This window comes from Pristiophorus japonicus, chromosome 2 (assembly GCF_044704955.1).
Source record: "Pristiophorus japonicus isolate sPriJap1 chromosome 2, sPriJap1.hap1, whole genome shotgun sequence".
In the NCBI taxonomy this organism is placed as follows: domain Eukaryota; kingdom Metazoa; phylum Chordata; class Chondrichthyes; family Pristiophoridae; genus Pristiophorus; species Pristiophorus japonicus.
Genome location: NC_091978.1, coordinates 6124696 through 6136526, shown reverse-complemented (window position 1 = coordinate 6136526; position 11831 = coordinate 6124696). Strand labels below are relative to the sequence as shown.

At 58.4% G+C, this 11831-nt stretch overlaps 1 protein-coding gene across 1 annotated transcript in view; it reads left to right on the top strand.

Annotated features, from left to right (window-relative positions):
* Positions 1–11831, top strand: part of LOC139228326 (heat shock 70 kDa protein 12A-like) — a 75858-nt gene that overhangs the window by 43734 nt on the left and 20293 nt on the right. Inside the window, exons 2-4 of the mRNA XM_070859514.1 lie at positions 1451–1584; positions 3669–3773; positions 8523–8781. Coding sequence (XP_070715615.1) covers positions 1451–1584; positions 3669–3773; positions 8523–8781 — 498 coding nt within the window. The remainder of the gene's footprint in view (positions 1–1450; positions 1585–3668; positions 3774–8522; positions 8782–11831) is intronic.

Sequence of the window (11831 nt, the reverse complement as noted above, 5' to 3'; positions counted from 1 at the left end):
CCCCATCCGTCAGCCTTTACAACCCTCACCCCTCACCCCATCCCTCATCCCCCTCACCCCATCCCTCCATCCCCCCTCCCCCACCCCCTCCCACCACCCCCCTCACCCCCTCGTCCTCAATCCCCCTCACCCCATCCCTCAATCCCCCCTCCCCCCATCGTCCTCATCCCCCTCACCCCATCCCTCAATCCCCCTCACCCCATCCCTCAATCCCCCCTCCACCCCATCCCTCAATCCCCCCTCACCCCATCGTCCTCAATCCCCCCTCACCCCATCCCTCATCCCCCCTCACCCCATCCCTCAATCCCCCCTCACCCCATCCCTCAATCCCCTCTCACCCCATCCCTCAACCCCCCTCACCCCATCCCTCAATCCCCCCTCACCCCATCCCTCAATCCCCCCTCACCCCATCGTCCTCAATCCCCCCTCACCCCATCCCTCAATCCCCCTCACCCATCCCTCAATCCCCCTCCCCATCCCTCAATCCCCCCTCACCCCATCCCTCAATCCCCCCTCACCCCATCGTCATCAATCCCCCCTCACCCCATCCCTCAATCCCCCTCACCCCATCGTCCTCAATCCCCCCTCACCCCATCCCTCAATCCCCCCTCACCCCATCCCTCAATCCCCCCTCACCCCATCATCCTCAATCCCCCCTCACCCCATCCCTCAATCCCCCCTCACCCCATCCCTCAATCCCCCCTCACCCCATCGTCCTCAATCCCCCTCACCCCATCGTCCTCAATCCCCCCTCACCCCCATCCCTCAATCCCCCCTCACCCCATCCCTCAATCCCCCCTCACCCCATCCCTCAATCCCCCCTCACCCCATCGTCCTCAATCCCCCTCACCCCATCGTCCTCAATCCCCCTCACCCCATCCCTCAATCCCCCCTCACCCCATCGTCCTCAATCCCCCTCACCCCATCCCTCAATCCCCCTCACCCCATCCCTCAATCCCCCCTCACCCCATCATCCTCAATCCCCCTCACCCCATCCCTCAATCCCCCCTCACCCCATCCCTCAATCCCCCCTCACCCCATCCCTCAATCCCCCCTCACCCCATCCCTCAATCCCCCTCACCCCATCCCTCAATCCCCCTCACCCCATCGTCCTCAATCCCCCCTCACCCCATCCCTCAATCCCCCTCACCCCATCGTCCTCAATCCCCCCTCACCCCATCCCTCAATCCCCCCTCACCCCATCGTCCTCAATCCCCCCTCACCCCATCCCTCAATCCCCCCTCACCCCATCCCTCAATCCCCCCTCACCCCATCCCTCAATCCCCCCTCACCCCATCGTCCTCAATCCCCCCTCACCCCATCCCTCAATCCCATGCTGTACCTGCCCTGGGTGTGTTTGATGGGACAGTGTAGGGGGAATTATACAACACACCTTCTGATTGGGCTGAGCTTGCTGTCCGTGTTGTTCTGGACTCCTGCTGTTTTTCAGTCTCTCAGTACCGACATATATTTTGAATTCTTTCCTGACTTTTCCAGCTCGGGAGCAGCTGCGGAGATCGAGGCAAAGTCGGACCTTCCTGATGGAGACCGGGATGGGAGATCTGTGGGCCGAGATGGAGACAGGTACTGAGCATCGCACTCTCTCGTCCCACCATTCCTCTCTCTCTCTCTCTCTCTCTCGCCCCACCATCCCCCTCTCTCTCTCCCTCTCTCTTTCTCTCCCCACCATCCCCCTCTCTCTCTCTCTCTCTCTCCCTCTCTCCCCACCATCCCCCTCTCTCTCTCTCCCTCTCTCTTTCTCTCCCCACCATTCCTCTCTCTCTCTCTCTCCCTACCATCCCTCTCTCTCTCTCTCCCTCGCTCTCTCTCCCCACCATCCCTCGCTCTCTCTCTCCCTCTTTCTCTCCCCACCATCCCCCTCTCTCTCTCTCTTTCTCTCCCCACCATCCCTCTCTCTCTCTCCCCACCATCTCTCTCTCTCTCTCTACCTCTCTCTCTCTCTACCCCCCTCTCTCTCTCTTTGTACCCCCCACTCTCTGTACCCCAGCACACTCTCTCTCTCTCTGTACCCCAGCCCCTCTCTCTCTCTGTACCCCCACTCTCTCTCTCTCTGTACCTCCCACACTCTCTCTGTACCCCCACACTCTCTCTGTACCCCCACTTTCTCTCTGTACCTCCACTTTCTCTCTGCAGCCCCCACTCTCTCTCTGTACCCCACTCTCTCTGAACCCCCCACATTCTCTCTGCACCCCACTCACTCTCTCTATGTACCCCCACTTTATCTCTGTACCCCCATACTCTCTCTGTACCCCCACTCTCTCTCTGTACACCCCACAATCTCTCTGTACCCCCACTCTCTCTCTCTGTACCCCCCACTTTCTGTACCCCCACTCTCTCTCTCTCTCTGCTCCCCCACTTTCTGTACCCCCACTCTCTCTGTACCCCCACAATCTCTCTGTACCCCAACTTTCTCTCTGTACCCCCCACACTCTCTCTGTACCCCCACAATATCTCTGTACCCCACAATCTCTCTGTAACCCCCACTCTCTCTCTGTACCCCAGCCCCCTCTCTCTCTCTGTACCCCAGCCCCTCTCTCTCTCTCTGTAACCCCCACCCACTCTCTCTCTGTACCCCAGCCCCTCTCTCTCTCTCTGTACCCCAGCCCCTCTCTCTCTCTCTGTAACCCCCACCCACTCTCCCTCTGTACCCCAGCCCCTCTCTCTCTCTGTACCCCAGCCCCTCTCTCTCTCTCTGTAACCCCCCCCCACTCTCTCTCTGTACCCCAGCCCCTCTCTCTCTCGCTGTAACCCCCCCCCCACTCTCTCTCTGTACCCCAGCCCCTCTCTCTCTCTCTGTAACCCCCCCCCCACTCTCTCTCTGTACCCCAGCCCCTCTCTCTCTCTCTGTACCCCAGCCCCTCTCTCTCTCTCTGTAACCCCCCCCACTCTCTCTCTGTACCCCAGCCCCTCTCTCTCTCTCTGTACCCCAGCCCCTCTCTCTCTCTCTCTGTAACCCCCCCCCCCCACTCTCTCTCTGTACCCCAGCCCCTCTCTCTCTCTCTGTAACCCCCCCCTCTCTCTCTCTGTAACCCCCCCCCCACTCTCTCTCTGTACCCCAGCCCCTCTCTCTCTCTCTCTGTAACCCCCCCCCACTCTCTCTCTGTACCCCCCACCCTCTCTGTACCCCAGCCCCCTCTCTCTCTCTGTAACCCCCCCTCTCTCTCTCTGTAACCCCCCCCACTCTCTCTCTGTACCCCAGCCCCTCTCTCTCTCTCTCTGTAACCCCCCCCCTCTCTCTCTCTGTACCCCAGCCCCTCTCTCTCTCTGTAACCCCCCCCCCACTCTCTCTCTGTACCCCAGCCCCCTCTCTCTCTCTGTAACCCCCCCCACTCTCTCTCTGTACCCCAGCCCCTCTCTCTCTCTCTCTGTAACCCCCCCCTCTCTCTCTCTGTACCCCAGCCCCTCTCTCTCTCTCTGTACCCCCCCCCACTCTCTCTCTGTACCCCAGCCCCTCTCTCTCTCTCTGTACCCCAGCCCCTCTCTCTCTCTCTCTCTGTAACCCCCCCACTCTCTCTCTGTAAACCCCCCCCCCCCACTCTCTCTCTGTACCCCCACCCTCTCTGTACCCCAGCCTCCCCTGCTCCCCGGAGTCCCACGCACAGTATCGGGTGCTGCCTCTGACTCTGCCTCTCCGCGCCCCCCCCCAGGTGACCGGTACGTTGTGGCCGACTGTGGCGGTGGGACCATCGACCTCACAGTCCATCAGATCGAGCAACCTGAGGGGACGCTGAAGGAACTGTACAAGGCATCAGGTGAGGGCCCTGAACCCTGTCTGTAACCAGGGCCAGCGCGAGCCGGGACATTGGGACAGACTCCACACACAGCTGCTCCTCTCCTCATTCTCAGTAATCTTTTTATTTTGAAATGATATGGACGCTGAACGCTCCTGCCTCAGGCGAGAGTGTTGCCCACTGAGCCACGCACGGCGCGCACAGGTCAGGACATTCTCAGACGGACACTCACTGGATATTCCTCTTTATTTAGTGGGACAAGGTTGAAGACTCCTCCACATCCTGCCCCTTGGGATAATCCCAGGGTGGGTCTTCCTTCATTTGTTCACGTTATGTGGACAACATCACATTCACTGCCCGTCCCAAAGTCACGCTGACAACATACTGGGCCCTTTCTCACTGCAGCTTTTTAACGGAGTGCAACTCAGCGGCGTACCTGGCCCCAAGAGAACGCACAAGGTGTGGGACTGGAGTCACGTGTAGGCCCGACCAGCAAGGTCTCTTACTGAAAGGCATTAGTGAACCAGTTGGGTTTTTCCAATAATCCGGCATTTTTCGTGAATATGTATTCTGGTGCCAGTCCTCAAATCACCAGATTTATCGAACTTACTGCAGGAACACAGGAACAGGAGGAGGCCATTCAGCCCCTCGAGCCTGTTACACAGGAACAGGAGGAGGCCATTCAGCCCCTCGAGCCTGTTACACAGGAACTGGAGGAGGCCATTCAGCCCCTCGAGCCTGTTACACAGGAACAGGAGAAGCCCATTCAGCCCCTCGAACCTGTTACACAGGAAGAGGAGGAGCCCATTCAGCCCCTCGAACATGTTACACAGGAACAGGAGGAGGCCATTCAGCCCCTCGAGCCTGTTACATAGGAACAGGAGGAGGCCATTCAGCCCCTCGAGCCTGTTACACGGGAACAGCAGGGGGCCATTCAGCCCCTCGAGCCTGTTACACAGGAACAGGAGGAGACCATTCAGCCCCTCGAACATGTTACACAGGAACAGGAGGAGGCCATTCAGCCCCTCGAGCCTGTTACATAAGAACAGGAGGAGGCCATTCAGCCCCTCGAGCCTGGTACACAGGAGCAGGAGGAGGTCATCAGCTCCTTGAGCCTGTTACATAAGAACAGGAGGAGGCCATTCAGCCCCTCGAGCCTGTTACACAGGAACAGGAGGAGGCCATTCAGCCCCTCGAGCCTGTTACACAGGAACAGGAGGAGGCCATTCAGCTCCTCGAGCCTGGTACACAGGAACAGGAGGGGGCCATTCAGCCCCTCGAGCCTGTTACACAGGAACAGGAGGAGGCCATTCAGCCCCTCAAGCCTGCTCCACCATTCACTGAGATCATGGCTGATCTGTGACCTAACTCCACATACCCACCATTGGCCCATATCCCTGAATACCTTTGGCTAACAGAAATCTATCAATCTCAGATATGAAATTAACAATTGATCTGACATCAATTACCATTTGGGGAAGAGAGTTCCAAACTTCTACCACTCTGTGTGTGTAGAAATGTTTCCTAATTTCACTCCTGAAAGGTCTGGCTCGAATGTTTAGACTGTGAGCCCCTAGTCCGAGACTCCCCAAGCAGCGGGAATAGTATCTCTCCATCTACCCTGTCTGCTCCCCTTAATATCCTGAAAACTCAGATCAGATCACCCCTTAGCCTTCGAAATTCCGGGGAATACAACCCTAGTTTGTGTAATCTCTCCTCATAACTTAACCCTTGAAGTCCGGGTATCATTCTGGTAAACCTACGCTGCACTCCCTCCAAGGCCCATATATCGAAGCAGAGGGGAGATTGCTCTGTAAAAGGGGCAGGCTCGATGGGCCGAATGGCCTCCCGCTGTGCTGTAACATGCTGTGACGCTAGGAGTTGCCCATGTGGGATTTGAACTCATGACCTCTGGGCTTGCTGGGCCAGACGAGGGCGCGGCACCCCCTTCCTGATCGGACGGGAGTGACTTTACATCAGTGAGACTGTTGTTTGAGTTTCAAGTATTTAAAAACACAGATAAAACGATCGCTGAACGTTTTTTAAAGCTGCTGGAATCTGGCTCAGGCCCAGTAACAGGAAGCAAGGCCGAGCATTCCTTCCTGTTGGGGAGTCACTGGGAAGCTTTGGCACCATCCTGTGGCTGTTTGGTTGTATGATGGCTGCACTCCAACCCTGCGCTTACACAATCCGAGAATGATGATAACACAAGAAATAGGAACAGGAGTTGACCATACAGCCCCTCGAGCCTGTTACACACAAACAGGAGGAGGCCATTCAGCCCCTCGAGCCTGTTACACAGGAACAGGAGGAGGCCATTCAGCCACTCGAGCCTGTTACACAGGAACAGGAGGAGGCCATTCAGCCCCTCGAGCCAGTTACACAGGAACAGGAGGAGGCCATTCAGCCCCTCGAGCCTGTTACACAGGAACAGGAGGAGGCCATTCAGCCCCTCGAGCCTGTTACACAGGAACAGGAGGAGGCCATTCAGCCCCTCGAGCCTGTTACACAGGAACAGGAGGAGGCCCACTTAGCCCCTCGAGCCTGTTACACAGGAACAGGAGGAGGCCATTCAGCCTCTCGAGCCTGTTACATAGGAACAGGAGGAGGCCCACTTAGCCCCTCGAGCCTGTTACACAGGAACAGGAGGAGGCCATTCAGCCCCTTCAATCCTGTTGCACAGGAACAGGAGGAGGCCACTCAGCCCCTCGAGCCTGTTACACAGGAACAGGAGGAGGCCATTCAGCCCCTTCAATCCTGTTACACAGGAACAGGAAGAGGCCATTCAGCCCCTCGAGCCTGTTACACAGGAACAGGAGGAGGCCCATTCAGCCCCTCGAGCCTGTTACACAGGAACAGGAGGAGGCCATTCAGCCCCTCGAGCCTATTACACAGGAACAGGAGGAGGCCATTCAGCCCCTCGAGCCTGTTACACAGTAACAGGAAGAGGCCCATTCAGTCCCTCGAGCCTTCTCCGCCATTTAATATCATAGCAGATCTTCAACCTCAACCCCACTTTCCCGCCCGATCGCTATACCCCTCGATTCCTATCGATCTCAGCCTTGCATATACTCAACGATTGGGCCTCCACAGCCCTCTGGGGGCAGAGAATTCCAATGGTTCACGACTGTGCCCTCTGGGGGCAGGGTCAATAACTAAAGGCCATGAATTTAAAATCATTGGCAAAGGTCGAGAGGGGAGACGAGGGGGAAATAATTTCACTCAGAGAGTTGGGGGGATCAGGAATGCTCTGTCTGGAAAGGCGCGAGAAGCTGGTTCCATGAATCATTTTTAGGGGAAGTTGGATGGGTCCTACAGGGTTACGGACACAAACCAGGGGGTGGGCCAGAGCGCGATTGGTTGTTCAAAGAGCCCGATGGGCTGAATGGCCTCCTTGTGCTGTAACTATGATTCTATGATAGCCCAGCAAATTTCTCCCCTTCGAGTATTTACTCAATTCCCATTTGAAAGTCACTATTGAATCTGCTCCCACCGCCCTTTCAGACAGCTGTTCCCGATCACAACATCTCACTGCGTAAATACATTCTTCTCATCTCCCCCTCTGGTTCTTCTGCCAATCGCCTTAAATCTGTGCCCTCTGGTTCTCGACCCTTCCACCAATGGGAACAGTTTCTCTCTCTCTACTCTGTCCAGACCCCTCGTGATTTTGACCTCGATCAAATCACCTCTCAACCTTCTCTGCTCCAAGGAGAACAACCCCAGCTTCTCCAGTCGAGCCACGTCACTGAAGTCCCTCATCCCTGGAACCAGGAATCATTCTAGTCAATCTCTTCTACACCCGACAAGGGGGGGTGGGGGAGGGGGGTTGGGGGGGAGAGAGAGGTGGGAGTGGGGAGGGGAGAGGGGTTGGGGGGAGAGAGGTGTGGGGGGGAGAGAGATGGGGGGAGAGGGGTGGGGGGGAGAGGGGTGGGGGTGGGAGAGAGGGGTGGGGGGAGAGAGGTAGGGGTGAGGGAGAGGGGTGGGGGGAGAGAGATGGGGGAGAGAGATGGGGGGGAGAGAGGTGGGGGTGGGGGGGGGAGAGGGGTGGGGGTGAGGGGGAGGTGGGGGGGAGAGAGGTGGGGGGAGAGGGGTGGGGGGAGAGGGGTGGGGGGGAGAGGGGTGGGGGTGGGAGAGAGGGGTGGGGGGAGAGAGGTAGGGGTGAGGGAGAGGGGTGGGGGGAGAGAGATGGGGGAGAGAGATGGGGGGGAGAGAGGTGGGGGTGGGGGGGGGAGAGGGGTGGGGGTGAGGGGGAGGTGGGGGGGAGAGAGGTGGGGGTGGGGGGGAGAGGGGTGGGGGTGAGGGGGAGGTGGGGAGGGGAGAGGGGTGGGGGTGGGGGGAGAGGGGTGAGGGGGAGGTGGGGAGGGGAGAGGGGTGGGGGTGGGGGGAGAGGGGTGGGGGGAAGAGGGGTGGGGGGGACAGAGGTGGGGGTGAGGGGTGGGGATGAGGGGGAGAGAGGTGGAGTGGAGGGAAATTAGTGGGGGTTGAGGTGGGCGGGAGGGGGGAGAGGTGGGGTGGGGGTTGAGGTGGGAGTGGGGGGAAGTAGTGGGAAGGTGAGGGGTAGAGCAAAGGGGTGTTCTTGCATCCACCCCTCTTGTGATATCACCGGGGGAGGTGGGACACACAGGCCGATATTGGCCCAGGAACACCAGGCTCTATCTTGGAATAGTAGCCGGTGGGATTGGACAGCCACCTAGGCGGCTGGGCAGGGTCTCAGTTTAAGGTCCCAGACCTGAAGCCTCTAACGATGGCACACTGTTCCCTCTCCCACAGGGGGTCCGTACGGAGCGGTCGGGGTGGACCTGGCCTTTGAGAAGATGCTGTGTCAGATATTTGGTGCCGATTACATCGAGTGCTTCAAGGTGAAGCGTTCTGCTGCGTGGGTGGACCTGATGATCGCCTTTGAGGCCCGGAAACGGACCGCTTCCCCCAAACGGGTCAACCCTCTCAACATCTCCCTCCCCTTCTCCTTCATCGACTTCTACAAGAAGTATAAAGGCCAGAGCGTGGAGACTGCGCTGAAAAAAAACAGGTAACAAATATCGCACTGTCTCTATCGGGGGGCACCTCGGGGGCTTTTCAAAGCATGAGGCCCCCTTTCAAAGGGGGAGTCGCTCCATCAGGGATTCTGTTTAAAGAGGGAATGTCCGTTGGGGACCCTCTGTAGAGAGGGAGTCCCGAGTCACTGTGCCACATCTCCCACGGGACTATCTGGGCAGTCGCTCTCCCGAGGCGGAGGTCACAGTAAGGTGTGGCCAATGGAGTAGCATTGACCGTGGCCCGGGGTATCGGTTGGACACAGCTCCGCTGGGGACCCCTGGAGTTGCCAACACGCCCGCTTCCTGCAGAGGGGGGGAGGGGGGCGGCAGGTGCGATGTGTGACGCCTCTGATTAAGTCCGCGCCTCCGTTATCGCCAATGATGGCAGCGCGGCATTAACCCTGGGACAACCCACCGGGCCGAGGGTGTCAGTGACCTTTCCCTGCTCACCTTCATCCAAATCAGCGGCTGCTCCCGGCTTCGGGGACGGGGTGGCGAATGGAGTCAGGAACCGTGTGTTTCCTGCACTCCCTCAGTTACCCTCACAACACAGTGCCGACAATCCGATAGTTAACGGTGGGATCGTAGGGACAGGAGGAGGCCATTCAGCCCCTCGAGCCTGTTACACACGAACAGGAGGAGGCCATTCAGCCCCTCGAGCCTGTTACACAGAAACAGGAGGAGACCATTCAGCCCCTCGAGCCTGTTACACAGGATCAGGAGGAGGCCCATTCAGCCCCTCGAGTCTGTTACACAGGAACAGGAGGAGGCCCATTCAGCCCCTCGAGACAGTTACACAGAAACAGGAGGAGGCCATTCAGCCCCTTGAGCCTGTTACACAGGATCAGGAGGAGGCCCATTCAGCCCCTCGAGTCTGTTACACAGAAACAGGAGGAGACCATTCAGCCCCTCGAGACTGTTACACAGAAACAGGAGGAGGCCATTCAGCCCCTCGAGCCTGTTACACAGGAACAGGAGGAGGCCCATTCAGCCCCTCGAGTCTGTTACACAGGAACAGGAGGAGGCCATTCAGCCCCTTGAGTCTGTTACACAGGATCAGGAGGAGGCCCATTCAGCCCCTCGAGTCTGTTACACAGGAACAGGAGGAGGCCCATTCAGCCCCTCGAGCCTGTTACACAGGATCAGGAGGAGGCCATTCAGCCCCTTGAACCGCTGCAGTCCGTGTGGTGAAGGTGCTCCCACAGTGCTGTTAGGGAGGGAGTTCCAGGATTGTGACGCAGCGACGATGAAGGAACAGCCGATATATTTCCAAGTCAGGACGGTGTGTGACTCGGAGGCATTTCGGGTGATATTCACAGTGTGGGGTAACAGCCCATGGAAGGGTTGATGGCTTCTCGGGCAGCGTCAGCATTATTCTCGCGAGGACGATCCCTTGGACGGATTGTCTGCAGACACAGTGAGGAGGAGATGGGAGCCCGGGACATAAGTGGCCATTTTTATACCGGTCTCCTGTCAGTGCCCCACATACAGTGGGCAATGACCATCTCCTCAGGCTCCCCAATCACCTTGTGGACAGGGACCTTTCCTTTCACTAAAGGTCCCAATACCACCAACGATGTCTCCACAAGATCCTGTAAATCCCCCTGGGAGGACAGACGCACCAACATTAGCGTCCTCGACCAGGCCAACATCCCCAGCATCGAAGCACTGACCACACTCGATCAGCTCCGCTGGGCAGGCCACATCATCCGCATGGCCCAGACACGAGACTCCCAAAGCTAGCGCTCTACTCGGAACTCCTACACGGCAAGCGAGCCCCAAGTGGGCAGAGGAAACGTTACAGGGACACCCTCAAAGCCTCCCTGATAAAGTGCAACATCCCCACCGACACCTGGGAGTCCCTGGCCAAAGACCGCCCTAAGTGGAGGAAGTGCATCCGGGAGGGCGCTGAGCACCTCGAGTCTCATCGCCGAGAGCATGCAGAAATCAAGCGCAGGCAGCGGAAGGAGCGTGCGGCAAACCAGTCCCACCCACCCTTTCCTCCAACCACTGTCTGTCCCACCTGTGACAGAGACTGTAATTCCTGTATTGGACTGTTCAGTCAGCTGAGAACTCACTGTTAGAGTGGAAGCAAGTCTTCCTCGATTCCGAGGGACCGCCTATGATGATGATGATACCCCGCCCTTACTGAGCTGTGTACTTGGCACTGCCTGCCTCGCTCCCTGGGCCCATTCAGAGCCTGGGGCGGGCATTGGCCTCAGGACCACAGAGTCCAACCACCTAGCACTCAGGAAAGACTTGCATTTATATAGCGCCTTTAAGAGCCACCGGACGTTCCAAAGCGCTTTACAGCCAATGAAGTACTTTTGGAGTGGAGTCACTGTTGTAATGTGGGATACGCGGCGATCAATTTTGCGCACAGCAAGCTCCCACAAACTGTGATGTTGGTTGAGGGATAAATATTGGCTGGGGATAACTCCCCTGCTCTTCTTCAAAATAGTGGCCATGGGGTCTTTTACGTCCACCTGAGAGAGCAGACGGGGCCTCGGTTTAATGTCTCAGCTGAAAGACGGCACCTCCGACAGTGCAGCACTCCCTCAGTACTGCCCCTCCGACAGTGCAGCACTCCCTCAGTACTGCCCCTCCGACAGTGCAGCACTCCCTCAGTACTGCCCCTCCGACAGTGCAGCACTCCCTCAGTACTGCCCCTCCGACGGTGCGGGGCTCCCTCAGTACTGCCCCTCCGACGGTGCGGCGCTCCCTCGGTACTGCCCCTCCGACAGTGCGGCGCTCCCTCAGTACTGCCCCTCCGACAGTGCGGGGCTCCCTCAGTACTGCCCCTCCGACAGTGCGGGGCTCCCTCAGTACTGCCCCTCCGACAGTGCGGGGCTCCCTCAGTACTGCCCCTCCGACAGTGCGGTACTGCCTCAGTACTGCCCCTCCGATGGTGTGGGGCTCCCTCAGTACTGCCCCTCCGACAGTGCGGTACTGCCTCAGTACTGCCCCTCCGACAGTGCGGGGCTCCCTCAGTACTGCCCCTCCGACGGTGTGGGGCTCCCTCAGTACTGCACTGGGAGTGTCA